At 41.3% G+C, this 27,963-nt stretch overlaps 1 protein-coding gene across 1 annotated transcript in view; it reads left to right on the top strand.

Moving 5' to 3' along the window:
• ADGRL3 (adhesion G protein-coupled receptor L3) overlaps positions 1-27,963 on the top strand; it is a 586,346-nt gene that overhangs the window by 550,783 nt on the left and 7,600 nt on the right. The window contains exon 25 of the mRNA XM_081943236.1: positions 23,975-23,992. Coding sequence (XP_081799362.1) covers positions 23,975-23,992 — 18 coding nt within the window. The remainder of the gene's footprint in view (positions 1-23,974; positions 23,993-27,963) is intronic.

Here is a 27,963-nt window from a genome sequence, read left to right on the forward strand (position 1 = left end):
TTCCATAATTATCTATGCTTATAGTAGTTGGGAGGATAACCTTCAGTCTGATGTCAGAACAGTTGGTGATCAATTGTTTTCCCTCCTTTCAGAAAAAAGCAGTGGAATATGGGGCAGAATATGAGAACAAGGTTAAATGTTTTTTCCCTTCTTTCTCATATTGAAGGACTGTTCTAGAGGTCAGAATAGAGTGAAATCTAGATATAGTCAGTAATGATTATTTTTATCTAATTGCATCTTATTATTTAAATATTGCTTTACGGTTTTCACTATTGTCTGTAGAATTAATTTAGAAATTTTAATGAATCTGTTTTGATAGTTACTCAGTATGGCCTAAAGATTTATTTTTGGTTGTTTCATAATCTTAATTTGAGTTTAAGGCCAGCTACAACAGGGTTATTCTTCATTACATAATTACTTAAGATTTTACTGTCATCTAAAAAACATGTCTTCTGACATTGAGATGGTATGAATCTTTGTTCTCTAAATATAATCAGCTGGTAATGATGGGCAATTTTTGAAAAAAATAGAAATTAATAATCAATTAAAATATCTGGATATATATACTTCAATGAGCAATTTATATGGAGTGCTCACAGGGTGACCATTAGAACAAATACTTTGATTATTTTTCTTTCTCCATGGCTAGCCAGGTGGTAGATTTTACATTCTGGAGAAAGTTATAATCCAACTCTTTTATGATATACAGGAAAAAGTATTAAGCAGGTTCCAGAGATTTCACAGTAAATATATTTAGATCTATAATTCTTCTTGAAAGGCTTTCAATAGGATCCTTATGAATAAAAACTTTCCATTCTATAATAGCAAAAGATAATTGGGATCTAACCAATGCAGAATGAAATATAGTTATTTCCTGAGAACTGGGAACTAGACTTCTGTTCTTCTGTCTAAAACTATATTTTACTAATGATATTAGAAGGAACATTTCTAGGCAGAATAATAGGAAAGTTAAGTTACTGAACCAGGCATCAGCTTAATTATAAAATGTTGTTTGGATGTGTTATCATTTTGATTCTATCCTCCAAAACATTTAACAAGAATGTTCATTTGGAGACACTCTGTTAATCAAATTCTGCTTTCTGGGTCAATATTTACATTGAAGACTGGGTTCTTTCAAATGTGTATGTTTGCACAGTGCACATTTTTGCATTTGGCAATCCATTTTTAACTGCAACTAAATTAGACCATACTGTACAAATATTAAAAATAATATTTTTATTTCCTAAAATTGGGATAGTGCTCTTTTACGTTCTTATAGAATTGGAACTATGGCTTTTAATATGTGTTCTTTAATAGTATTCTGCCATTAAGATCCCCTATAACAAACACATTCCCTAGAGGAAAAGTTACAATCAGTGAATATATACTCCTTTCTCTGTAGCAAGTCCCAATTGGTATTGATAGGGAATGAGAGGTCCTGCCCTCAGATGCTATTCTGTGGTGTACCACAGGGCTCAATATTTTCTCCACTCCTTTTCAACATCTATATCAAACTGCTGGATGAGATCATCCATCACCATGGGTTAAGATATCTACTGCATGCTGATGATACCCAACTCTATATTTCCATTCTTGGTGACCCAAGTGATGCTGTGACATTCACAATGCTGCTCCACCCACCATCACCACTGTCCCGGCCTCATCAGCCACAAGCTCGAATGGCAATGGTAGCACAGCAGTACATGTGAAAATAGGAACCTCCAGCCATCACTGCCACACTGCACTCTGCCCACTCGCACATTCACCTGCCTGCTCGGCTCTCCCTCCAGCCACCCATGGTGAGTTCTCCCTACAGCAAATTGGCCACATGGATTTGTCATGCGGCAACCTGGTGGTGGTGAGTTGGCAGAGGTTACTTGGCCATGCCAAGTTGTCCCATTCTGGATAATATTAGCTCTCAAATTGCCAGGAAGGAATCATAACTCAGAAACTTTTTGTAATTGAAGTTCCACCCACCTTTTGCATGCAATATATGGGACTCTGATTGTCTGGTCCCACCCACCATTTGGGTACTTCCTCTAATACCTTGAATACCTTTGGATTTCAAAATTTATGAGCTCATCAGTAGCATCCAATAAATAAAACAGTTTTTTAAACATAATATATTGCCATGTGCATTGGTAAATTGTATTCATTTTACAACATTTCAAAGATTATTTAAAAAGTGCAATATTTTATTGAGACTATTTATCCTATTTTCTGCCGATGTTTTCTGAAGTAAAATATTAACAACCATTTTAAACATGAATTGAAGCCGAATGTCATTTTGCTTCCTATTCTCTCACTGGTTGCTGTACACCAGCCGTTCCCTCCTCTCCTCTGGCATGTCTTTGCCTCCTCCCAAGCAATCATGCCCTGCAGCAGCCGTTCTGAAAATGAGGTCCCTTGGGTGCAAATAAGATGTCAGGGATGTTCCACTGTTGGAGCCTGATAACATTGTGCCTTGATAGCAGTGCCTTGGGACAAGGTTTCTGCCATTCGTGACCTTGCCCCCACAAGCTGCATTCATTTTAGACTCATCAATCTAGCATGCATGAATTCACAGTTGGAAATATAGTCCAAGTTCAATGCAGTTACGTTCCTCTTGTAAGCCGAGGTTAATAAGGCAAAGCAACGTTTATTGTCAGTCAGGCCATGGTCCTGTTGTCCAAGAAGGCATATCTGCTTTCAAAGTTCCAAGTGACCATATAACGCTGGCATTTCATTGAAGTATTCTGAATCTCTTTGCTGCCTCCTAATGACTATCCAGAGTCTGTGTCCTACATATGACAGCCCTAATTTTGATGGCCATATTAGGATACATGACAAGACATTCTGAACAGAATCCTGGTGAGGAAGTAGTGTGTGAAGGAAAAAGAGAATTGCTGGAGTAAACAGAGAAAGTCGGAAATGGGAGATATAGTTTTTGTGAATTAGGACTTGGAATGTTAATAGTGTTCCTATGCCCCCCCCCCCCAATATTTTCCCCTCCTTTTCCCTTCCATATCCTTTCTGCCTGTCTGCTCGTTTAATAAAGATATTGATGATATAATTAGGCTTTGCTTATACACTTCTGGTACAAGGATTCATTAGATACCATGCATTTCCTGGGGAGAGTAGTAGGGTTTCTGTAGTCCTCAATTGTGACTTTTGTCCTGGGTACTGATGAAAATACAGGAGGATTCTTTGATGTGTGAATCTGGGTACTTGAGTATATTAAACATGTCCTGTTCCCTCAGTCTTTTTATAGAGACATTAGAAGATCTCTCATCTTAGTTTTTACAAGGCTTTTGACCATATTGAGTTTCATGTCTTTGCTCTTCTTTCTGATTGTAATCCTACCATCCAATGTTGTTATATTTTGTATAGCAACTTGGAAAAATTTGCTGGGAATTAACCAACAATAAGTGTTGATACAACCCCCCTCACTTAAATACTTGTGCTGTTGTATTTCTGTGCAGAAGCGAATCCTCCCAACAGCAGAGATTCTAGGTCACCTTGAAAACAGTGTGTTTATTACAAGAAGCGAACATAGATTGATCAAGCTCAAATCTAGCCAGATTAAACTGACTTCACCTTTTAATTAATTTATTTGACCGTGCGAGTACTGCAGATATATTTTTATTTCAGCAAATCCATTTTGATAACTAAACCAGTGGGATGGATGACATGGCAAAACATGCTTGAGAAACACAAGCATTCTCAATTCTGCTCATCAGACTGAAGGGAGGGAGGTCACTCCTAGAGCTTGACTCTTTAGCATTGTTATGAATGATTTCAAGAAGAAAATGGAAAGGCTGCTTTACGGGGTTTGCAAATGGCACACAACTGGACAGGAATGGTAATAATTTGGAAGGCAGAAATAAATGAAAAATGATTTTGATAGATTACGGAAATGGGCTGAAAATAACAGAATTAATCTAAGAGATAAATGAAAAGTGTATGTGCTCTAGGAAACAAAATTAGATTCAGAGGTTTAGAATGGATATCTGGCTTGGCAACAGTGCTGGGAAAATGATCTTAGAACCGAAGTTAATTACAAACACCAGTTGTATATAACTATGAAAAAAAGCAAATGCAATTTTAAATGGCAACCATAGATGTCTAACTTTTAAAGCACAGAAAATAGTACTTCTGCATTGGTCAGATCCAAACTTCTAGTGCCACTGTGCCACTATGCAAGAAGAATCTACACAAACTGAAACATTTTTTATTAAAAGTTTTTTTTATTTTAAATTTTCAAAACAAACACAAAGAATCCTCCTTTACATACTGTAGAAAGTGTATCAGTTGGTTACAAAAAGCTTTCGTGCGTCTCTTCCACTGCCGTCACAAAATTCGTATTAACTCAAGTATTTTAAATCAGATATTTTTATACATATTACCATCATCATACCTCCATTTTCATTTGACTATAATTGTTTAAACGTCCTTCATCATAAAATGTACCAAGATTTAAAATCTGACCACATACTGGCATTTCATTTGTTATTTCTAATATCCTCCAATAACACTATATCCTTATGGCCTATTCTGACTAAACATCAATAATATTTAGTAACAAAAATTTCTAATCCTCCTTTCCAAATCACTGTTTACAATTTACATCCAATTTCCTTATGTTGTACCCATACATATATATGCATTGTTATCATTATCCCTCCATCATTTAACTATATCCATTATCATAGCATTTCCCCCCTAATAATCAAAATTTAGCTAAATTCAACTTAGTTCTTTTTATTAGATTTTATATATAACCAAATAATTTCTAATCTTCCTTTCATAGGTACCATTCAATATTCATATCCAATTACTACTTGTCATACCAATACATATGTATACATTATTATCATTATCAGTTGTTTATTTAACCATATCTATTGTCACTAAATTTAACTAAATTTAACCAGTTTTAGATTATACACTTTCATCTATCAACCTGTATCTTTCCAGTCGCAAAACAATCTCATGTCTTCTGCCATTTGTGGAATCAGTCCTCTAATCATCTACTTAAACAAATTTGCATGGACTCCTCTTTGCAACTCATTGCTTCTTGAGTTCATGTAATTTTGATGCCCTTCTTCTGTTTCCTTGATCAGCTTATCTTTAATTGTCAGTGGTGTTATCAATGATGTTGCTAATAAAATTTCTCTCTTTAAATCCATAAATTCTTTTGTTTTTTCTTCTTCTGTATCTTGCCATCTGGGGTAGAGTTCCCCTCCATTTAATTCCTCTTTCTGTATTCCACTCTTTCCATTTCCAGACACAAACCAATCACCATAGATATCAGCAGATTTGATTTCTTTGTGGTCATTTTTCTCTTCAGTTTTTAGAACTCTAACCTCCACTTTTTCCACTTGATAAAAATCTCCAACTTCTTCATCATATTTTATTGTTAGATGCTCTAGATTTTCCAACTTCTTCTCCATCCTCTCAAATGTGTTTGATAATTTCTGAATTTCAAACATTATCTGTTGTAAACTTAAAGCTTCTTTCTGCTGTTGAAGTTGTGCCATAATTTTCAGCTGACAAATACTGCTGCTCTGGCTTGAAGGATTTTACAAGGTTAAACATAAATTCACAGTAAAATCTTTGTTTCACTTTCTCTGGTCAGAGATATAGTTCAAAAGGACACCTGTGTAAACAATTCGTCTTTTGGTTCTGATCACTCTCTATAAACAAACTGTGAGACTATGAATTGCCAAACCAGACTGTTCAGTGAGGAAAGTGAAAGTGCTTTGTTCCCAATACAGAAGCCTCTAGCCTCCGAGCAGCAGCACTAACTTTCCCTCTGTTGTTAGAATTCTCTTTGTTTCCTTTCCTTTTCTTTTTTATGTTCCAAGTTAAAAAAATAAAAATCAAATTCTTGAGTAAAATAGAGGAGAAAAAAAGGAAAACACACGTAGTAATGAAGAAGGGGAATTTTAGTCCATAGGTTGCAAAAATAATAATAAAAAAATATAGAAGAAGAAAACTTAATCCATTCATTTTAAAAGGCTTGCATAAATTCCATCCATAAAAATAGCATTTTTATGACACACTGTGTAGATAACACACTGACCAAAACCATTCAAAGCTTAATTCTGCCGCTTATTTCTTCTGTTCTCAGAGTTAAATTAATTTTAAGTTTTTTGTAGGTAGTCTCTTTTTAAATGGTAAAAATTACTCACCAGCTGTAAACACTTTCTCTTTCCATTTCCTTCCATTTGGAGCCGTCCCAACTTAATCAGCCTAGGGGCTGTGCTTTTATCGCCAGCTAGAAGAACGTCTCCTGAGTCGATCAGGGACTTTGCGGTGTCCCTGAGATCAGCAGGACGTATTCTTCCTGTTTGCCATCTCTGCAGGACAGTTTAGGCCCATTTGGACCACCCAGCGATAAAAGTTTCGTCTGCGATTTCAGAGCATTGAGATCGCATGTCTGTCTCGTAGCGACGTTGGCTCCTCCTCTCAAACTGAAATATTTTTGAAGAAGGAAAGAAATATCAGAAGACTAGAAACAAAGAAGAAATGGGAAAAAATGACAGATCTGAAGATATGTTAGTATTCTCAATATTTGTAAGAGCTGCAACTTCTTTATTATCTCTGAACACAGAACCTAATATAATGCTTTAAATTACAAGAAGTCAGATTCTAGAAAAGAGGGGAAAAACATAGTCGTAAGAGCAGCTTGATATTTAATACCAATTTTCTAGGGAAATGATGAGCTCCCGTTCACTAAGCTGAAATGGTAGTTGGACAGCCATCTGTTGGATATGATTTTCATTTAAATTTCTCCTTTGAGCAAAGAATTGGTCTGTATAGTTAAACAGCCTCTTTCAATTCTATGATTTCATAAATATTAATGATTTGTTTTCCTCCATAAACTACAGTGAGAAATGCTGTGCTATGGTAATAAAAATGTTATGAGAAAAGAATAGAGAGGTCTGGCTCAGTATACATTAATGAGGGAATAAAACATTTCATTTGCAAGGAGTGAAAAAGAGAAGGTAAAATAATATACATCTTTAATGCAGAATTAGAAAAAAGAGAATTTCTTAATTTGAAACTGCATTCTAATACAACCATTAGAATTGATGGAAGGTGGTGTTGCTATTCCTAACATATTTCATGTTCGATGTTTGACATAATTAAGAAGTACATTAATATTCAGCATACCCTTTAAATACTCACAGTCTGAGTTCTTATTTATTAAACATGGAAAAGTCAAATTTGCATCCATGCCCTCATTTAGAGGCGTACGGTCTGCCTTTCACTTCAACAGAGTTAAATAATGTGGTTTCAACTAGAACACTGAGGGAAACCACACTATAATTTTTAACAATCCACTGAGTTCTCATTTGTTTCAAGGAGGTAGTTATAAAGAAATTTTCCTTGGGGAAGTGATTGATTGGACACAAATGCACCATCTTTGGCTAGGCTAAAAAAAACAGTATCTGGAGGGTGCTGTTTTCTGGACCCACTTGACTTGTGTTTTTAGCCAAGATATGTGAGCATGATTGTTTCTGCTGCCTCGGCAGTGGGAAGCTGAGGAGTGTTGGGATTTTCTATTAGTTTCCATTGACTTTTATTAACATCCATAATTTCTCTCATGGTCACTTTGAAAGACTGGTCCTTGTGAACACTTTTAGCAGTAGGTTTCAACCTTTTGGTCAGGCCACGTTTAGTGTTGATTACTGTTTGATACCTACATTATGTTATCTCACACAACACTCCATTTTGTACATATTATTTACATAAGACTACCGGGAGAGGTCATATCATCTTTGAAGTATATTGTCACTATATGCTGATACTGTCTGGTACTCTTACTGTCTGTCTCAAAAGAAGCCATTAATTCCTTTACTCATACTTAACGTCAATGGTTAATTAATTATCTTCTAGTACAGTGATTAACCTTTTTCCCATTGCGTGCCAAAAGTGGGTGGAGCACAGGGTGGTTGTGCGTGGGCATGCCCACACCCATAATTCTATGCGTGCAATACCCCCCCCCCCACTTTTGGCCTGTGATGGACCTGTTTTTTGCCCTCCCCAGGCTCCCGAGGCTTTCTAGAAGCCTGGGGAGGACAGAAACAGCCTCCTCTGCTGCCCCGGAGGCCCTCCCGAGGCTTCAGGAGCTTCCCCGAAGCCCTCAGAGGGCAAAAAATGGCCCTACATGCAAAACAGAAGTTCAGGAAGCGACTTCCAGTTTGCCCGTAGGGCCATTTTTTGCACTCCAGAGCCTTCAGGAACTTTCCCTGAAGCCTCAGGAGGCCGAAAAATGGCCCTATGGGCAAACCGGAAGTCACTTCTTTCTCCTTTCTTGCTCTCTTCAAATCTTGCCTTCTTTTTCTTTGTATTTCTATTTTCCCTTTCTCCTTTCCTGTCCCTTCTTGGATGCTCAAGTGCAAAAGGGGAAACATTTATCCTTTTGTTTTTAGTTTGTTTTTATAGCCCTCTGCCAGCGAAAATGCGCGGCCCACCCGAACTCCATTTTCACTAGTTGAGGCACCATGGGCCAGTCCTTTGCTGTTTCCAGGCTGGCCCCACAGGCCAGATCTAAGCACCCTGCGGGCTGGATTCAGCCCCTGGGCCTTCAGTTTGACACCCCTGATTTAAACAAACAAAGAATGCCATTTGGAGTATAGAAAATGTTTATTTGTTCTGAATAGATGGTTTATTCATGCACCAAGATGAAAAAGAATTATTAAAATGAGGCTGAGATGATGGAGTCTAATAAAAGATTTAGAGAGTAATGAAAAATACAAGAATGATGAGAGTTTCTGAATATGAGACAGATAGCTATTTCATAGTCTCAAGAGTAGATCTTGGGAAAATAGGCAAAAAGATGTAAGAGAGAGAGAGAGATAGAAAGATGTCAAAGAATCTAGAGTGAAATGAAAATGGTAGTAAGAGAATAGATCGGTGCTATAGATAGATTAGATCAGTATAGATTAGAATATTATTAATCTTGCAACAGGATGAGTGAAAAATGACTGCAACAGATTTTTCAGATTTCCCAGCAGAATGAATGGAAAGTGAATGTAAGAAAAGACAGGTTGGAAATTAGTGAAAAGAATTATGTGAAAGAATGAAGGAAAAAGAGATGTTATGGGGAGAGATACAGAGAAGGACGGCATCAGGATGGATGGCATTGGAAGACATGCAGCACAAAATCTGAGAATGGCAGAAAGACAGATTTCAACGCAGCAGCCGAAAGTGTAGTGCATATGCAAAACTGCCTATTTCAGCATTAACTCAAGAGGGAGCAAAAGACCATAAATAAATAAATTCCTGAATAAATCTGATATTTTCTTTAAAAAAGAATAAATATTTAATCTTTAATTAAAATTTAATATTTTCTTTAAAAATAGATTTTTGAAATTGTAGAATTTTTAAAAAATCCATTCCATTGCAATTGCATTGAGAGTCTATAGGCAGTTCATTCATAAGTTGCAAGTAATATCAACTCTTCTATTCCCTGGGTAACAGAGGCCATGAATGTGTTTTCTCTTTTTTGTACTTTGTTTTCATTCATTTCTGTTATTTTTCCTCTCTGCTCTTGATTTTTAAAAGAACAAAGGACCCAAAGACTAAAAAATTAGATCAATGTATTACCAAAAAAAAACTAAATATTTTTTAAAAAATTTAATTTTAAAAGAAAGAAGGGACCCAAAGGCTACTAAAATACATAAAATTGGACAAAATTAAAAATACTGCTAAGAAACAAACAAGTAGTTCTACCCTGCCTTGGAACTACTGGGAACAATTGAGAATTCACTATTTTTCTACACCCTTTCACAATAATTGAGAGCTAAGACACTATTTTTTATTTCATTCCTTTCATTTCTTGTCTCTGTAGATTATAAACTATATCTTGAAGGAGATCTGATTTGCCTTTGAGGTATTACATTTAAAATTTATTTCAACACAAGAACACCAACATTTAAGTATTAGTTCAACATCAACCACAGGAGGGATCAAAGACTAATTTTTTAAACCAAAGTGTACAATAGTCAAGATTGTTAAAAAATAAAACCCTGCATTAAACCAGATTTTAAAAGAAAGGGGATTGGAACCACTAGGAACAGTTGCAAAGCTTTTGCAAGAAAAATAAAATAGTCATGGAAAAAACATAATAATGGAAAAAAGACTAACACTGTTGTGATTTGCAAAATAAGTGCCGTGTATGCATTTATGCCCATAGAACTGGGGTCTCCAAGCCCTGGTCTGTGGACTGGCACCAGCCCATGATATGTCAGAAACTGGCCTGGGCAAACAAGCAAAGCCCCATCCATCAGATGCAGGCGGCACATGAAACCATGCCCCCCTCCGGTCTGCAGAAAAATATTTTTCTATGGAACCAGTCCCCAGTGCCCAAAAGGTTGGGAACCACTGCCATAGAAGGCCCAAAATATATTTGTATCAAATGTAAACTAAATGAATAACTCAAAGAAAAAGAGTCTAAGGACAAGTCATATGACTCCAAGATTCAAAAAACAAAATGACTCCAGTTAAAAGAAAAAGACCATAACCAAACTGAATACAGTACAGAACAAACAACTCCCAAAAACAAAAATGTAATCCAGCCCTGTCCAGTCCCACTAGAACTAAGCAATAATTTTCATATTCTCTCCCAGAAAGAAAGAAAGCCGTCATCTGGAGAAGTGGCATCATCAAGTGTACCAATGACAGGAACAAAAGACTTTCCCAAGGAAAAAAAAAGTTGTGTGTTGTGATAGGAGACTCACTTCTCAGAGGAATGGAATCACCAGTTTGTAGACCAGATAATCTATCAAGGGGAGTATGCTGTCCCCTAGCAACAAAGATTAAAGATATGACTAAAATCTAGGTTGTATAGTCTGCAGAGTAGTACTAAAGCGTGTGCAGTTACCCTTATGTGGAAAGAAACAAAACAAAAAATACTTGATGGAATGATGGACAAAAATAGGCTGTGGATGAGAGAGAAAAATTTTACTACAAAAATAAGAATGAGAGAAAGACATATATAAAGCAGAACAAATGGAATTAAAAACAATTTGGGATGAAATTGAAGAAGCAGAACACCAGAGAGAGTATTTGAAAGATTTGTATGAGAATAATATGTCAAGAAGTCAAACTGAAATAAATGCTTTAAATTTTGTTGCCCAAGAAAAAAATAGATGAAAGGAATTCAAGGCTGTGAGAATGCTGAAAAATACTGCAGGGAGATTATTATGCTAAATATGCTTGGTCAGGTCCTGGTGGAATGGGGCAAGAAAGGATAATGATCAAAGATAATAATTATTTGAGAACTGCAAATGTTGGGACATTACATCAGGTAAGGTGAGCTGGTCAGATTTTTGCTTCTCAGAAGAGAAAAGTATAGATGTGAGAAAGCTAATTTCATGGCTATTGATATATAGAGAAAGCATATGAAAAGTGATAAGGCAGAACTACAAGATATTTTCCACAAATGTGGAGCTGAAAGTTGTTAGCACAATGTAAAAAAAGCAATATAGGATGGAAGAAAAGCATGAATTGAAATGCTTAGAAAATTATTTAATACTGAGCAGGGAAAATGACAAAGAAATGTAGATGAATTAGAGTATTTTAGCAGAATCCTGGTGAATAGTATGTAAATATATTGCAATGAACATTTGTCAAAAGAAATAAAATTGGCTTTGCATAAGAAAGTGCTTTTGCCCACTTAATTCTTTGCAATTAGAGCTGGGGAAATCTAAAAGTTCAATGCAATGGGGAAACTAGAACATAGGATAAAACAAGAAGAAAAGGTGTTGAGTGAATAGATGTTGGATCAATGGAGATGTAATGCAAGGATGAGTGATTAATATGAAAAAAGTACATGGAAGTGGTTTGATGATATAGAGAGAATGTATGAAGTCTGAGTCTTCAGACAGATGTATTGAAGTAGCATGAATGAAAGAAGAAAATGATTGAGAAAAGTCATGGCTGAATGAAATTCATATGTTTAAAAACCAAAGAGCAGTTTACCAATGTATATGAATGTGGTGAAATGAGAATGATTTGTAGGGTTTAGAAGGTATACAGAGATGTGATGAGTTGTGCTATTGCAAACTATATTTATTCTGGTTCCTTTTTCTTACCTCGTGATTTATTTCTTTGACTTACTATACCTTAGTTCTTTTCTGCACTTTGCAAAACATTGTTTTCCCCAAAAGGAAACAATGGCATGATGGAGTTTTACATATTTAAGAAATTATTTAAGGCTTCATTTATTGTGATAAAATGTTTAAGAATTCAGTTGCAATTCATTAGCTCATAGTTACTTTATATTTTTCTTTGCTGTGTTCAGTTTTATCTCTTCTATACAAGTGTTTTACAGATCAATCCCGCAACTCTCTAAAGAAGATCTATGTGAATTCAGTACAATTTTCTTCAGTGCTGAGACTTATTTTCTGTATAGGAACTGATTACGTGGAAAAATCTCCTGTCTGTGTTCCTTCTTTAGGAAAGATAATTTCTCCTGATTGCCAAACTGCCCTATGAGAATAATTTAATCACTCATTTAACAATGTCTATGAGAAAAATAGAGATCCATAGGAACCAAAACAATAAAGGTCTGAAACAAAATTTTTTATAGTATTAAAATACCCTCAAACAATGACCTCTGGGCTCCCAGCCAAACTGACCCTTGACAAAAGGTTGGCAAAGGAGAGAAACAGTCCATCATCAATCATGAAGCACTGATTACATTACAGATATAGGAATCCCCCAACTCCATAGATTCAGCTACAGGGCAGTTAACCAGACCCAAACTTGCAGCTAATAACTCAAACTTCTTGTCACCCCAATTTACATTTCATAAACCAAAAGATAGACATTCCTTCTAGTATTATGGTTAGATGGTTTTATTCACAATTCCTGGATCTTGTTATCTGCTACTTTCTTCTTCATTCCTCAGGGCCACTTTAAAGTGAATTATGATATCAATGGACATTCTGAATTCCAACAAGTTTCTTATTTTTCTGCAATTGTGTTAACACAGGAAACACGACTTAAATATGAACAATCAAAATTTCAACTAAGAAAAACTATTTCAAAGAACTTTAGCTTTCAAACTTTGCATCTGTCATTGCATTAGTCTAATGTAAAATATCTAGTTGCAGGAAAGGACATGACCAATATCAAAGACATTCCAGATTTTAATGAAATCAGTTACTAAATTGGCATAAACTATATAAAAATATTACTATCAACAATGTGATCTTTGTTCATTAAAATGGCCTCGTAATAATTTAATTTTACTGAGGAAACTGAATGGAAAATGTCAAAAAGAAAAGGAAAACTATACAAGCAGAAGCAAGAGAAGCCGTAACAACAACAACAACAAATGTTTGGGTTACCCAATTTAGACTCAGAGGTATCATATCCCTCTGCCTCAAACTGAATTACTAAGTCTGCAACTGCCCCTAGACTTGCTTGCTTTTCTAGAGTTTCTTCCCTCCTAACACTTTTGGGTAGTATTTCTCACCCTAAATAAACATGGTCCACCCATTTTAAAGTTCCCAAGGGTCAGAAACATTGCTTTAAGGATAAGTTTCCCCTCCCTTCAGAAAGCAGACTCAATAGATATTTTGCCTACTCAGAAACCCCTTATCTCATTCCACAATCTTCTCTCCTTTATAATATAACATATGCAATAGATAAAAAAACACAGAGAGATAGCTAGGAGCTCTCTACCTTTTAAGTTATTTCCTTTCTTTCTAGTTATCTTTTACTTCCTTGTTTTCTCCTCTTATATTACTTTTCCTAGCTTATATAACAGTTAGTAATATATAAGCATCCAAATATTGACATTCTTGTCATCAGTTCAAAAGGGATATGGTGGTTTTTCATTTTCCTCCAACATGCCCGCTCCAAAGATTGCAGTAGCCAAACTCAGACTGCCTTCTCTTTTACCATTCATCAGTAAAAGTATTTTTCACTTTGGTTTCAGCGTCTGTCTGCTTTCAACTCTCTATTAACTATAGTAATAAGGTAGTATAATTATTTTTAAAACCTATAGTAAAGAAAATATGTACTCAGGTTTTCAGGTTTTGTATCCTTAGCTAGTAACATTGATATTTCAACAAGTAGTCTACATATAGTTTGTGTAGTCGTGTAAATCAGTTAAAATTGTTGGAACAACTGAATAATCGTTAGTAACACACATATTTATTGATATGAGGAGGTATTAAGGTATACATTTGAGAAACCTAAGAGCATCATTTGGGACAAAATCTGAAGAACCAAGTAAAAATGCCCTTCATACTGCATAAGTTCCATGGCAAGTTCAGATAGATTGATTGAGAGAGTTCTGTACAAAAGAAAAAAATATTTGTGAGAAGCAACACATGTGCAGGCACACACAAACACACACATACATACAAATGACTTTCTGATTATAATGAAGCTGATTGTTGGAGTTTGGAGTTTGGAGTTTGAGGCAGTAGTTCGAAGATGAAATCACTTTTTTGCCCTCGAATGAAATCAGGTTTTTGTTCAACTAACTCACATAGCTGCTCTGGATGGGAGGCAGTCTCATCAATAAGCAAATACTAAAATTAAAATGACCATTGGCTTACCTGAAGGGTCCTTTTCTGTACACCGCGGGAGAGTCCAAGCAATGGGTTAATTCAGTCTGCTTGCCCTTAGGACTGAGGAACTATTTTTCCTTAAGCCACACCTCCTCCTGGTGTGCTCAATCCCCCAGAATTCTTTGAAGGAGTCAGTTCGTGCGGACGGAGCGAAGCGTCCAAGATGATGTACTGTTGACACGAGGAACCCGAATCCCGGCCTTGAGAGCCAGGGTGGGTTGGACTCTCCCGCGGTGTACAGAAAAGGACCCTTCAGGTAAGCCAATGGTCATTTTCCTGTACACCGCTTGGAGAGTCCAAGCAATGGGACATACCAAAGTTATTGTCCATCTGGGTGGGCAGAAGAAGGCTCCCGGGATTCGGTCTCTGACACAACCGCCTGGAGCACACGCCTGCCGAAAGACGCCTCAGCCGAGGCGAAAATGTCCAGTTTATAGTGTCGCACAAATGGAGAAGGAGAGGACCACGTAGCGGCCCTGCAGATGTCCAGGATCGAGGCCTGGGTGGCCCAGGCCGCTGAAGTAGCAGCACTTCGTGTGGAGTGTGCAGTGATGCCGCGCGGAACGGCTTTGGATTGACTTTCATAGGCAGTCGCAATGCAAGCGCGAAGCCACCTGCCAATTGTGGAGGAAGTGACCTTCTTCCCTAGGGAACCGGGCTGGAAGGAGAGGAAAAGAGCCTCTGATTTCCTGAATTCCGCAGTACGAGCGATGTAGACCTTCAGGGCCCTCCTGACATCAAGATTGTGCCAGGATCGCTCTCTGGGATGCGACGGATGAGGACAAAAATTTGGCAACACAATGTCTTGCGCTCTATGGAACCATGAGTTTACTTTGGGGGTAAAGGTCGGGTCCAGCCTCAAAATGACCCTGTCAGGGTGGATGACGCACAGATCCTGGCGAACAGAGAGAGCCGCCAGCTCCGAAATCCGGCGAGCTGACGTGATGGCAATCAAGAAGGCCGTCTTCAGCGTCAGGAATCGAAGAGAAGTAGTGCGTAAAGGCTCGAATGGAGGGCCAGAGAGGGCCCGCAGGACCACGGACAGCTGCCAAGTAGGATAGCGATGAACGGTGGGAGGGCGAAGGTTAGAAGCGCCCTTGAGGAAAAGACGCACCTTCGGGATTTTGCTGAGAGGCAAAAGGTGGTCGCCCGACCAGACAGTAGACAAAGCCGCCACTTGGCGTCGAAGGGTGTTCGGGGCCAGGCCCTTGTTGAGTCCCGCTTGAAGGAAGTCAAGCACTCTGGGAACAGGCGCGGTCGTCGGCTCGATGAGCAGCTCCTCACACCACTTGGCGAAGGCGGCCCAGGACGCATCATAAATCCTAGTGGTTGAAGGGCGTCTAGCCGCCTGAATGGTGTTCACTACCTCCTCCGACAGGCCTTGGTCTTTTAGTTGGTCCCCCTCAAGTGCCAGACGGCCAACTGGAGCCACTGGGGCTCTGGGTGAATCACGGCCCCCTGGCTGAGGGAGATCTGGTCCGGAGGAATGCGCCACGGAGGAGACACCGACAGGTGGACAAGGTCGGCAAACCACGACCTGCGGGGCCAATGCGGGGCCACGAGAAGGACCTCTGCTCCCTCTGCGATGACTTTGGAGATGAATTGAGGAAGGAGAGGCAGGGGAGGGAAGGCATACAGTAGCTCGCGGGGCCACTTGCAACGCAGTGCGTCTGTCCCCTCCGCCCCCGGGGTGAAGAACCGGGAGTAGAAGCGGTCGAGCTGCTTGTTGTCCCTTGACGCAAACAGGTCTACGGCCGGAGTCCCGAATCTGTCGGACATCTGGTGGAACAGGCGAGGGTCCAGTTTCCACTCCGCAGGATCTATGGTCGTCCTGCTCAGCCAGTCGGCCTGTGTGTTGTCCACTCCGGAGATATGGTCGGAGCGAAGGGATTCCAGATGGCGCTCCGCCCAGCGTCCCAGGGACTCCGCCTCTCTCATCAGTGCTCTGGATCTGGTGCCGCCCTGACGGTTGATGTGGGCCTTGGTGGCCACATTGTCCGTCATCAGAAGCACATGTTGACGATGGATGGGCCGGCTGAAATGTCGCAGGGCCAGGCGAGCAGCTCTCAGTTCCAGCAGGTTGATGCTGTAGCTGGATTCCACTTGGGACCATTTGCCTTGAACAACCAGGGACCCCATGTGGGCTCCCCAGCCGGAGAGGCTGGCGTCTGTGGTGATGATCAACCTCTCGGGTTCCTTGAATAGGTGGCCCTTGAGGATGGCCGGAGACACCCACCAGCGGAGAGACCTCTTCACGTCCGGGGGAACTCGAATCGGCCTGGTAGAGTTGCTCCTGGATGCCCTCTGGTGCGGCAGCAGCAGCCACTGAAGAGACCTGGAATGCAGGCGGGCCCACGGCACGATGGAAATGCAGGAGATCATTTTTCCCAGCAGCTGCGACAGAAGGACCACTGGAGCCTGCCTCAAGCTCAACACCTTGTGGGTCATGGACCTTAGACCGGTCAACCTGTCTCGGGAAAGGAAAACCCTGCACAAGTTGGTATCTATCACCGCCCCCAGGTGTACAAGTCTGTTGGTTGGAGTGAGATGGCTCTTCTCTATGTTTAGAGTGAAGCCGTGATTTCTGAGGGATCTCATAGTGGTTTGGAGATCCCGAAGGGCCTGCTGCCTGGACGACGACTGGATCAGGATGTCGTCCAGGTAGCACTGGAGCCTTATGGGCCTGCGTCTTAGCTGAGCCGCCACTACCGCCAGCACTTTGGTAAACGTCCGAGGAGCGGACGAGAGGCCGAATGGAAGAGCTTTGTACTGGAAGTGGCGACCCGCATAATAGAAGCGCAGGAACTTCCTGTGCTGAGGACGGATGGGGATGTGGAGGTATGCCTCTTTGAGATCTATAGATGTGAGAAGATCTCCCTGTCGAATCCCCGCCAGAATGGACTGCAGAGACTGCATCTTGAACCTCCGGTAGGCGATATGCCTGTTGAGGTTCTTGAGGTCCAAGATGGCTCTCCACCCCCCCGAGTTCTTTGGTACCAGGAAGAGGATGGAGTAAAACCCCTTCCCCTCTTCGCCTTGGGGAACTGGTTCCACGGCCCTGATGTCCAGGAGATGACGGACTTCCTGGTCCATACGCTGCCTCTTTTGGGGGCAGGACGGGACAGGGCACCGGATGAAGGTCCGAGGGGGAAGGGACAGGAATTCCAAGGAGAGGCCTTCCCTGACTGTCTGCAGAACCCAAGCATCCTCGGTGTTCTGGGCCCAATGGGAGGCGAACAGCTGGAGGCGACCCCCGATGGGCGCCAAGCCCTGGCAGTCACTTTGACTTACGGAACGGCCTGTTGGAGGCCCCACCGCGGTTATACTTGCGGAAGCCGAACTGCTGCCTGCCTCTGTCCCGAAAAGGCGCTCTGTCTTGGGACCTGTCGCCCTGCTGGCCGAAGGACCTATTAGAGGGAGAGAAGGAAGAGGCAGAGGTGGAAGGCTCGGAGGCACGAAAGGACTGCCTCCTAGAGTAGGGAGCGGCCTTACGTTCCTGCTTTTTATTTAGAGAAGGTAGGATCTTCCTCTTGTCCTTGGACTCAATGAGGAGAGGATCCAGGGACTCGCCAAACAATTTGGACCCCTTAAAGGGGGCGGAAGCCAGTTTCCATTTGTTTTTCTGGTCCGCTTGCCAATGTCGGAGCCAGATCAGTCGACGGGAAGTTATGTTAGAACCGAGGGCCCTGGAGGCAAATTTGGTGGCATTGAGGGACGCGTCAGCGGCATACTGGGAGGCCGCGATTATTTTTGACACGTCCTGGTGGAGACGGATGTCTCCCGCCGGGAGCTTGTTTAGGAGCTCGCGCAGCCAGATCACAGAAGCCCTATTAAAAAAGGAAGCGGAAGAAGAGGCCCTGATGGCCCAGGCAGCCGCCAGATGGGTCTTGTGGCACGCCTTTTCCGCCTTCTTGTCCTCCGCCTTAAGGCCTTCCAGGAGGTCGGCCGGTAGCGAGGAGTTGGAAGTGAGCGCAGCGATGGGCGGGTCGACAGTGGGAAGGGCCAGAAGGTCCTCCAACACTGGCTCCATAGTATAAAGCTTCCTATCTACCCCACTGGGAGAGGATTGCGTGGCTGGCCGAGCCCACTGGCGCTGGATTAAGTCGAGGAACAGCCCCGGGACCGGAACCAGCTCTTGCTGGGGCGCTGGCACATCAAACATGACCGCATTGGGATTAGCCGGAGGGGCATCATCCGCCGGCGCGGTCGGCTTGGGCTTGATCCCCACCCTGGTGGCAGCCTTGACCTTGTGAAGGACCGATTTAAAAAGGCTGGGCTTGAAGAGACCCGCAAAGGCGGGCGCTTCGGGGGGAAGGTCCTCGTCGTCCGAGAGGCCTAGCACCTCCGGGTCAGGGTCCTCAATGGCAGAGGCCTCGCTGACCACCGAGGATTCCAGGGAAGGATGGCGAGCACGCTTGCTTGGGGGCGGAGCTGCCTGATCGGGCTTGGGACCCCTAGGGGCCGCTGCGGTAGGGCTTTTAAATTTCATGGCCTCCGTGATGCCCTTGGCAATGGCGCGGGCCATTAGCTCCTGCATGCGGGGCGATAACTCCTCAGAGTCAGAATCGGGATCCAAGCCCTCTTCTAGGGGGGGTGAAGCCTCACCCTGCATATCGTCTATGCTAGCATCCCCAGGGGGAGGAACCTGTTCACAGGCCCAAGAAGGGACCGGGGAAGCCGGCTCTGCAAATGACCTATTAGGGGATAGGTCCTGGGATTCCACCTCCTCGGCGAGGACCGACTGGAGATCTTCCCGGGAGGGAGGGGCTCCTGAAAGGGACTGCACCCTGTCTGCCTGGCGTCTGGCCTTCTCGAATTGCTTGTCAAGGGCCCGCTGGCGCCTTTCAGCATCCTTGGCCTCAGCTACCGAAGGGGTTCTGGAACGCTGTTTCCCAGAGCTACCCCCACCACTCTTGCCCGCACCCCCACTCCCCGAAGAGGAGGAACCCTTGCTAGGGCCTGCGAGAGGCTCGGCCTAGCGTCTTGGGAATCGGGAGGACTGGGCAGGTCCATAGTCAATGACCACACAAGATGGAGCAAGGCTATGATAAGGCAGAAGGATAGATATAGACTGGGTGCTGTAATGGGAAACAAAACGAAATGATCGTTAAAATTGCCATATATACAATTAATCGAATCAATACTATGAAATCATCCCATGTTTCACACCAGTCGGAGGCCCAGGGGTAGGATTGGGGCCTGCACCGAGGTGCAAGGCTCCGCAGGAGAAGCAGGGAGGAGAATGACTATAGAAAAAATCTTCAGGCCTGCGCTTACTTAGGCCTCCTCCCTGAGCCGGTATGATGACCGTTGGAATGGCACAGGAACCAGCGCCGCTCGCAAAAATAGACAAATGGCGAAGGTGGCGATCCTAGCCCGAGAAACCCTTGCTAGGCCCTGCCACCTCCAGCGGCCTCCTGACAACGAGGCTGATGCAAAATGGCGGCCATGGCTGGGCGCGCTATTTTCGCGCCTAAAAATGGCCGCCGCAACAGCGTGGGGCTAAGGGAGAGCGAGGGGCGAACGCGCCTCGCAATGGCGACGATCGCCCACTCCTCCCTGCGGCAGAGGTCCTCTAGCAGGCCGGGGAGCGAAAAAACTTCGACGAAAATAACAAACGAGGGGCCTGGGGACTTAGGAACCTCGCCGCTGCAGCCGCGCCGTTTTAAACGACAAGCGGCAGGCCTCCGAAGCCGTCCCAAGAGGATCGGCTGAGGGGCACCCCCCACCACCTTGTAGCTTACCTCCTGGCCTTCAAGTGCAGATTCTATTGAAGAAAGTCGCAGAATTGAAGAGAGAAACGTCTCACGAGGTTGGGGAATATTAGAGAAAAAACTTTAAACGCAATTAGAGAGTCCAAGCCAAAAAAAAAAGATCAATTTAGCTCAGAGCTCTAACTAAATACGTCCAAACGGGCTGACTGAGGAAGAATTCTGGGGGATTGAGCACACCAGGAGGAGGTGTGGCTTAAGGAAAAATAGTTCCTCAGTCCTAAGGGCAAGCAGACTGAATTAACCCATTGCTTGGACTCTCCAAGCGGTGTACAGGAAAAGCTGCTCTTTCCCTACCACTAGTCTTTTTACAACCCAAGAGCTGTGACTAGCTGAACTTGCAAAGATCAGTAGCAGTTTTGGACAAACCACTTTCCTTCCCAATCATGACATTTTACATAAATGTCAAAAGAATCATTTTGTCTGTCTCCTGCTTTTATCACTGCTGCTTAACTGAAACACTTTCCAGCACTCTGCAGCTCAGGAGGAAGAGATCAGAATGAGAACTTGATGGAAGCCCAAGGATCCAGACAGAGTGGATCATGATTGGTAGATTCCTCCCTAGAGAAATAGAAATAGAATCACTCTCTTTATCCATGCCTCAACCAAAGTCAATGTCCACCGTAATGTACACATTACTGGGAATGAAAATCATAGGCAACCACATCAAAACAAATTAAAACATTAATTTAGTAAAAAAATTAGGATATTTTATTAATAGTAGCATTCCCAGATTGTTGAATAATAACTCAATAATGTTTTCACTGCTTAGGTAATTAACATGATTTGATTGGAAAAAAAACCTTCTTCTTATAACCATAAGAGATAAATGTGAACTGCTTGATGAACCATAGCTCAATAACTGCTTGTTATTGAGTAATAGAGAAAACTAGAACAATGGTGAAAAATCACCTTCATTCTAATTTTGTGTGGAATACAAAGGGGGAGGGAAGAGGAAGTCACCTTTTTTATAATTCATTTTCTCTCCTCTCCTTCTCCTGTTCCTCTTCCTCCTCCTCCTCCTCCTCCTCCAAGAGCTTGCATATTTTCTTTTCAGTAAACAATTACCACCTGGCTGTGCAGGTTCAAGTGATCCTTATTTAGTGAGAAGGAAGAGTATGCAAGCTTATTTTACTGCTTGTATGTACATTCAACAAAGACAGTAATAAGATCACTTTCCCATACTCTGGCATGAAGGAGAGTGAAAGGAAGGAAGACAACTTACTGCTTTCCTTTTTTCTTGGAAAAAAATGGCTGTGCATTCTTTCAAGTTTTATGAGAGCCCTATTACTCCTTCTTAGTAAATATGACTGATCAGGCAACACTACATTTATTTTTAAAAATGTTTACAAATGCTGTTCTTTTTCCCTCAGGCACCTTCATTCATAACAGTGGAAATTAAAAGTAGGATGTTAAAATGTTATACATAGTTCTAGTTCTACAGTACATATCTAATGAGTCTTGTATATGTCACTGAAAATTGGTTTGGTGTAATAATTAAAAGTACTCTGCTAGAAACAAGGAGACTATGAGTTCAAATCCCATTTTAGGCATGAAGCCAGCTGGATGACCTTGGGCCAGGCCTTCTCGCTCAGCCCTTGGATGCAGTCAGAGGCAAACAACTTCCATAATCTTAACAAGAAAACCAAAAGGGTTTGTCCAGGCAGTCACTAGGAGTCAAGACTGACTCAAAGGTGCAAGAAAAGAAGTGTTACTATTATCCAGTGATTATTTGATAGTTAGTAAGATGCCTGTGAATATATTATTTATTTATTTATTTATTTTATTTGATTTCTAGACCGCCCCCTCTCCCCGAAGGATCTAAGTAGATCTAAGTAAGTTGGAAAGAGTTGGAAAGCCAGACAAGAGAGTTTTTACATCTACAGGTGGCTCTTGTTTAAGAACCAATCACTCAGTGACTTTTCAAACATATGACCACGCTGAATATTGTATGACCACTCCTGATGGCCATCAGTGGCCTCATGGTTATATCGTTGTGATTTGTGACCTTCCCCTTTCAGCTTCAAATAAGCAAATCAACAGGGAAGTTGGTAAAAAGTCACAAGTCACAGCCAAGTGAGGTCCTTGCTTAGTCCTCATTTAACAACAATAACCAGGAGAACTGTAACTGCCCTTGCCAAGTAGCATATTATATGTTTTTTTCTATTTATGACCATGTTGTATAACAATGGAGCTTCTGTATCTAATTAGCATTGTTAAGTGAGGACTACCTGTATTCTATTTCTCATTACCTTCTTTCTGCTACTATGTTGGCTGAATGGAGAGGAATTGTGTAAGAATAAGGGCAGAACAGCACAGAGTAGATGAAGGCATATTTCAGAAGGCTTATTGTGGTGACAAAGGAGCTGAAGGGGTGCAGTTGCCCTAGTGTGAATTTCATTGAATCTGTATTTTAATCTCCAACCATCCCTTTAAAGCATCTGCAATTTTTGTTTTTTCAAACAACCTACAGAGGCATATAAGTACTGTAGTAGAAGTATACTTGCTCTTTAAAATATGGCTTTTCATAGCAAAAAAACAACAGTTATGAAAAACAGACAGTTTATACTAATTTAGATTATCAGATCCTGTTATTTTGGTATGAAAACAAAAAATTGTCAATGCTAGTCCACATGAAAAACTACTTCAAATAATCCAACAAGACTACACCACCTGGTATAGTGCATACATGTGCAATCAATCATACACTTTAATATACTGTAGCTACAGTTAATATTTCTATCTTTTATCAAAACTAGACCAAACATCTCCAAAGAAAACTGCAATATTTTTGCATAATAAAACATTCAATCTCTATAAAATTTTGTATATACTTTACAAGTGCATGAGAGATCGTTACTATGTTTCTTGGTAGCTTCTGCATTAGTTTTCGTAGATTAGGAAGGCCCTGTACATAAATTGGGTAAACTGGTTGAGATCTAACTGGAAATCCAGGGGAAATAACCTACAGTAAAATGAAATTTCAACATTATTGAAGGCTAATCTATTTATTCCAAGTCTTTCCATTTATGAAGACCAGTTTTCACTGAAGTTTTCCTATTAGACTAAGTAGTGTTCTTGCATCCAAACAGTATTTTACCAATTGCATCAGGCTCTGCACTAGAATCTAGGAATGCTTAACCTTGTTTCTGAATGTTTCTCAAGACAACAATGTTTGTTTAAGGGTACACTGAATGTTATGGTTGAAGAAAGCTAACATGACGTCCACTAAGAGAAACACACATATTAATACCGAATTGGATTTCAATATTTATGCATCAGATGATGTAATTAACCCAAAAAAGCATTTGCCAGTGTAATAAACATTCAATATTTTTATATATGGATATATGCCATGATACTTCCAATTTCAGTTTCTAATTCTGAAATTTTCTTTTAAAAAGCTGATGATGAGGTGAAAACAACTTCATTTATTATTATAAATGTGTGACTTATACTCAAACAACCCATGTAAATAATTTCATTTGCTTCAGGGAGTTGAAATAGCTTCTGTTAATACTTTTTTCTGCATATCATCAATTTGCTTTTGATTCATATTTCTTCTATTGTCACTGTAAGCTTACTTGTTGTTTTTTCTTTCCTTTTCTTCATGCTGTCGTTTAGAGCCCTACAGAGAGACAAGTATGGGAGTAAAGCTAAACATTGCATATCAAATGTAATTTTTTAAGTTCACTTTTTAATGCATCATATATCAGTGATGTACATATTTAAAACAATTCATCTCTCACAATACAGAATCAAGAATAATAAGCCATATTTTATAACTACATACAGATAATAGATATGTTGTGTCTGTTTCATTTTGTTTTTCATCCAGTATGTTTAGTTTTGTGTAACTGTATATGAGAATGACATTTCTTTTTAATTAATAATATTTTTGTCTGCAAAGTCATACTGTTTTCTTGCTGTGGCACATTTCATGAGAACTGTATTTCATTTTCAATGCAAGGCAATCTTTTATTTTCCTCAAATATATAAAATTGATAACTTCCAGCTAATAATTGTATGCTTTTGCTGAAAAAGCAAGCAGCAATGCCTTAATGGGTAGGCATAACCAGTCTGGAGCGATCCACTAATCTTTGCAATCTCCAACCATTATGTGGATTGTTAATATCAATTTAAACTATTTAAAAAATGAATGATTTTGTTCTGCATCTGTAATGGCTATTTTTCATTCATATTTTTTTGTCTATATGAAAACCAGATACTACATATAACACCCAAATTTCAGTATGTTAAAATAAGCCTGAAAACACGGGGGAGGGGGAGAGAACTTGGGGGAAAACATACTTAAGATCAGAAAAATTGCAAGGTCTACATGTATTGACATTCCCCAGTCCACAGGGCTTCACAGATGCAGATTGAATTCATTGTTTTCAGAAACTTTGTCTTCTGAAAGTGAAAGGCCAACAAATGGCCAGCAATTTAATTCAATAAAACAGTGCTGGTTTAGCCTTGTCTGCTCTTTCTGGCAATAGCATCTGAATTAATAGAAAAATGTGAACCCTTTGCATGTCTCATCTTTTGCATGCATTTAAAAGATTATAATATTAGAGATACTCAGGTGGATCATGAGTGCTTGAAGACTGTTAGTTATTCTAAATAAGGGTTATCGCCCAAAACCCTGCAGTGAGGTACTTTTTTTGGTACTTCCAACTCCAGCTATTTGAGAAGCGTGTTGATTTACATGACTGACAAATAGAAACAGTGTCACAATACTTGGGATCAGCTAAGAAAAGGAGCTAGTTTTTGAATGTCCTAGTGCTTGCCCTACTGTTAAAAAGAAGAAAAGCATGTTTTTTGTGTTGTATGACAAAACCCTGTTTGCAGTATGTTGCTATCTAAAAATGCCATCAGCTAGGAACTCAGTTACTTTGCATCCCCCAGGAAAGTGTGAAGATGCAGCTGGACATGCTAGGAGAAAGCAACAGTGCTTATACTCCAGTTAAAAATACCAAAGCTTCAAATCACAGTCGTTAGTAAAAATTAACGCAAAGAAGAGAAAACATCTAATGTAGTAAATCTGGATATGTGCAATAGTTGTCTGACACCTGTCAGAAGGCAGGCAGAAGCAAGACTACTATGGTAGTATTGGTCAGTGTTTCTCAACCTATGCAACATTATTATGTATGGACTACAACTCCCAGCCACCAATCTACAGCGTAACTTTCTCAGTGAACATTAAAGTTGGAAAAAATAGTTTTCCCAAGGAGGGTTTCTTAAACTGAAAATATACGTTGACCTAAACCAAATTCCCCCAAAGTGGTCAGTTAGCTTCTGACAGATAGCAAATTCCTCCCACCACTTTTTTGCCAACCTGCCCACCCTACCTAAATACCTGAACTTGCCCCATAGTATCTGCCCACAACACTCACCATCCATAGGTCTTGCCCAGTGGACTCCTCGCCTGGGAGTCCCACCTCTTCCCATGTCATCACATGAGATCCTCAGTTAATAACCCATGCAGTCCAGGCAGGGGTGGGCTTCAAAAATTTCAGCAACGGGTTCTCTGCCCAGTTGCTGGGTAAGCATGGCCATGGTGGGCATGGCCTCCTGCACCACGGCAATGGCCGTTTTCACCTTCCCCAGGCTCTGAGATTTTCCTTGAGCCTCTGGGAAGGTGAAAACTGCTTCCCTCGGGCTCTGGAGGTCCTCTGAAGGCCATTTCGGGAGGCCCATTTTTTCCCCTCCCTGAGCCTACGTGCAGGCCCTGTATTTACCTCACATCCAAAATGGGCCACGTGAAGACTCCTGGGTGTGGAAGGGAAGGGAGGGTGGGGGGTAGGGGAAGCCAGTGGTGGGATTTTGATTTGCCTTTGTAACCTGAGGACTACCTATAGAACTACCAGTAGTGGTATATGACCAGTATGCCCTGTTATGGGCGTAGCGGTGCCTGCTGGGAGCACCAGGTACCATTCTGGTACGGTGCTCTGGAAGGCTCACCCACCCGCCAGCCCTCCTTACCTGTATTTGAGCCGATCGGGGCTTCCGCGCACACACACGGAGCGTACGGCATCTGTGCAATGCTCCACCGAGCAGCTAGAGCGTTGTGGAGCATCGCGGGCAGTAAGCATACATGTGGTGGACGCCCGACCCCGTTGCATCATACCGATTGCAATGGGATCCGGAACCCACCACTGAGGACTACCTACTATGTTTCTCCGCCCCTCTCCCCCCCCCCCCCCAAATCAGCTAGGTGCAGTCATTTTGAGCTTGACACTAAACTGCTACGTGGAATCCTCCTTTCAGCCTTCTTGGCAATGATGCCAAAGTGGCTTGTCATTGTCTTCTTATGTATCCCTAGTATTTCATCTTAACCTCACACCCAACTGGGCTAAACTTGCGTAGCCTCTGAGCCAGATCAGCCACATGCTGCCACAACTGAGTTTAGGACCATTTGTTGTTCAATTGTTAAGTACTGTCTGACTCTTTGCAACCCCATGGACCATAGCACATTACCCCCCGCCCTTTCCAGTGTCTTCTGGAGTTTGCCCAAATTCATGTCAATGGTGCTATCTAACTATATTTTCCAATGCCATTCTCTTTTCTTCATTCTTCATTAACTTCAATCTTTCCCAACATCAGGGTCTTTTCCAATGAATCCTCTCTTCTCATTTGGTGGCCAAAGTATTTGAGCTTTAGTTTCAGCATCTGTCCTTCCAAAGAACAATCGGGGTTGATTTTCTTTAGCAGTGACTACAGAATAACATAGCTGGAAAGGATCTTGGTAGTCTTCTAGTCCAATCACCTGCTCAAGCAGGGAACCCTATATGATTTCAGATAGTTCAAATAGTTGTTCAGTCTCTTCCTAAAAACCTCCAATGTTGGAGAATCCACAACTTCTGGAGGCAATTATTCCACTGATTAATTGTTCTAACTGTCAGGAAACTTCTCCTTAGTTCTAGGTTGCTTCTCTTCTTGATTAGTTTCCATCCATGGCTTCTTTCTTATTTCAACTTGCATGCCTAATCTGCATTTTACAGCTTTCTTTTTAATAGGTTGGAGTGCAGTTAAGCAGTTCTGCTTTCTCCCTGCTGCTCATCACCTTTTTGTCATTTTCTCCCATTAATGCAGAGTTCCCCAACCTTTCCAATTTTTCTGACTATTGGGGGAGAGGGGATGGTTCTGTGTGAGCGGCAGGCAAGCATGCATGCACACAACTTTATTTGCACAAGTGGTGGGCACACGCACACGCCACTCACACAAATGGAGCATGCATGCACACGCCTGCTCACTGCTTGCACAAGTGGGGATGCACGCACATGTGCGCTCGCTCGTCACTTCCATAGCCCAGTTCCGAATGGCTCAAGGCCTGGTAGTGGGCCACAGCCTGGGAGTTGGGAACCCCTGCATTAATGGAGCAATCATTTCCTTGACTTTTTTCTAGTGTTTTACATGTTGAAAGAAGCTTATATTTGTTATTTTTGACTTTTGTTGAAAGCCTTAGTTCATTTTTAGCCTCAGCTTTCCTGACTTTATTTTCGCAGGTTCAGGCTGTTTGCTGATATTCTACTTTAAGTTGTTTGCTCCTCTTTCCACTTTTTATACTTGTCCTTTTTGTTTTTCAGTTTATCAAAGAATTCTTTTTGCAG

This window comes from Natrix helvetica, assembly GCF_964273705.1.
Source record: "Natrix helvetica genome assembly, chromosome: 2".
NCBI lineage: Eukaryota > Metazoa > Chordata > Lepidosauria > Squamata > Natricidae > Natrix > Natrix helvetica.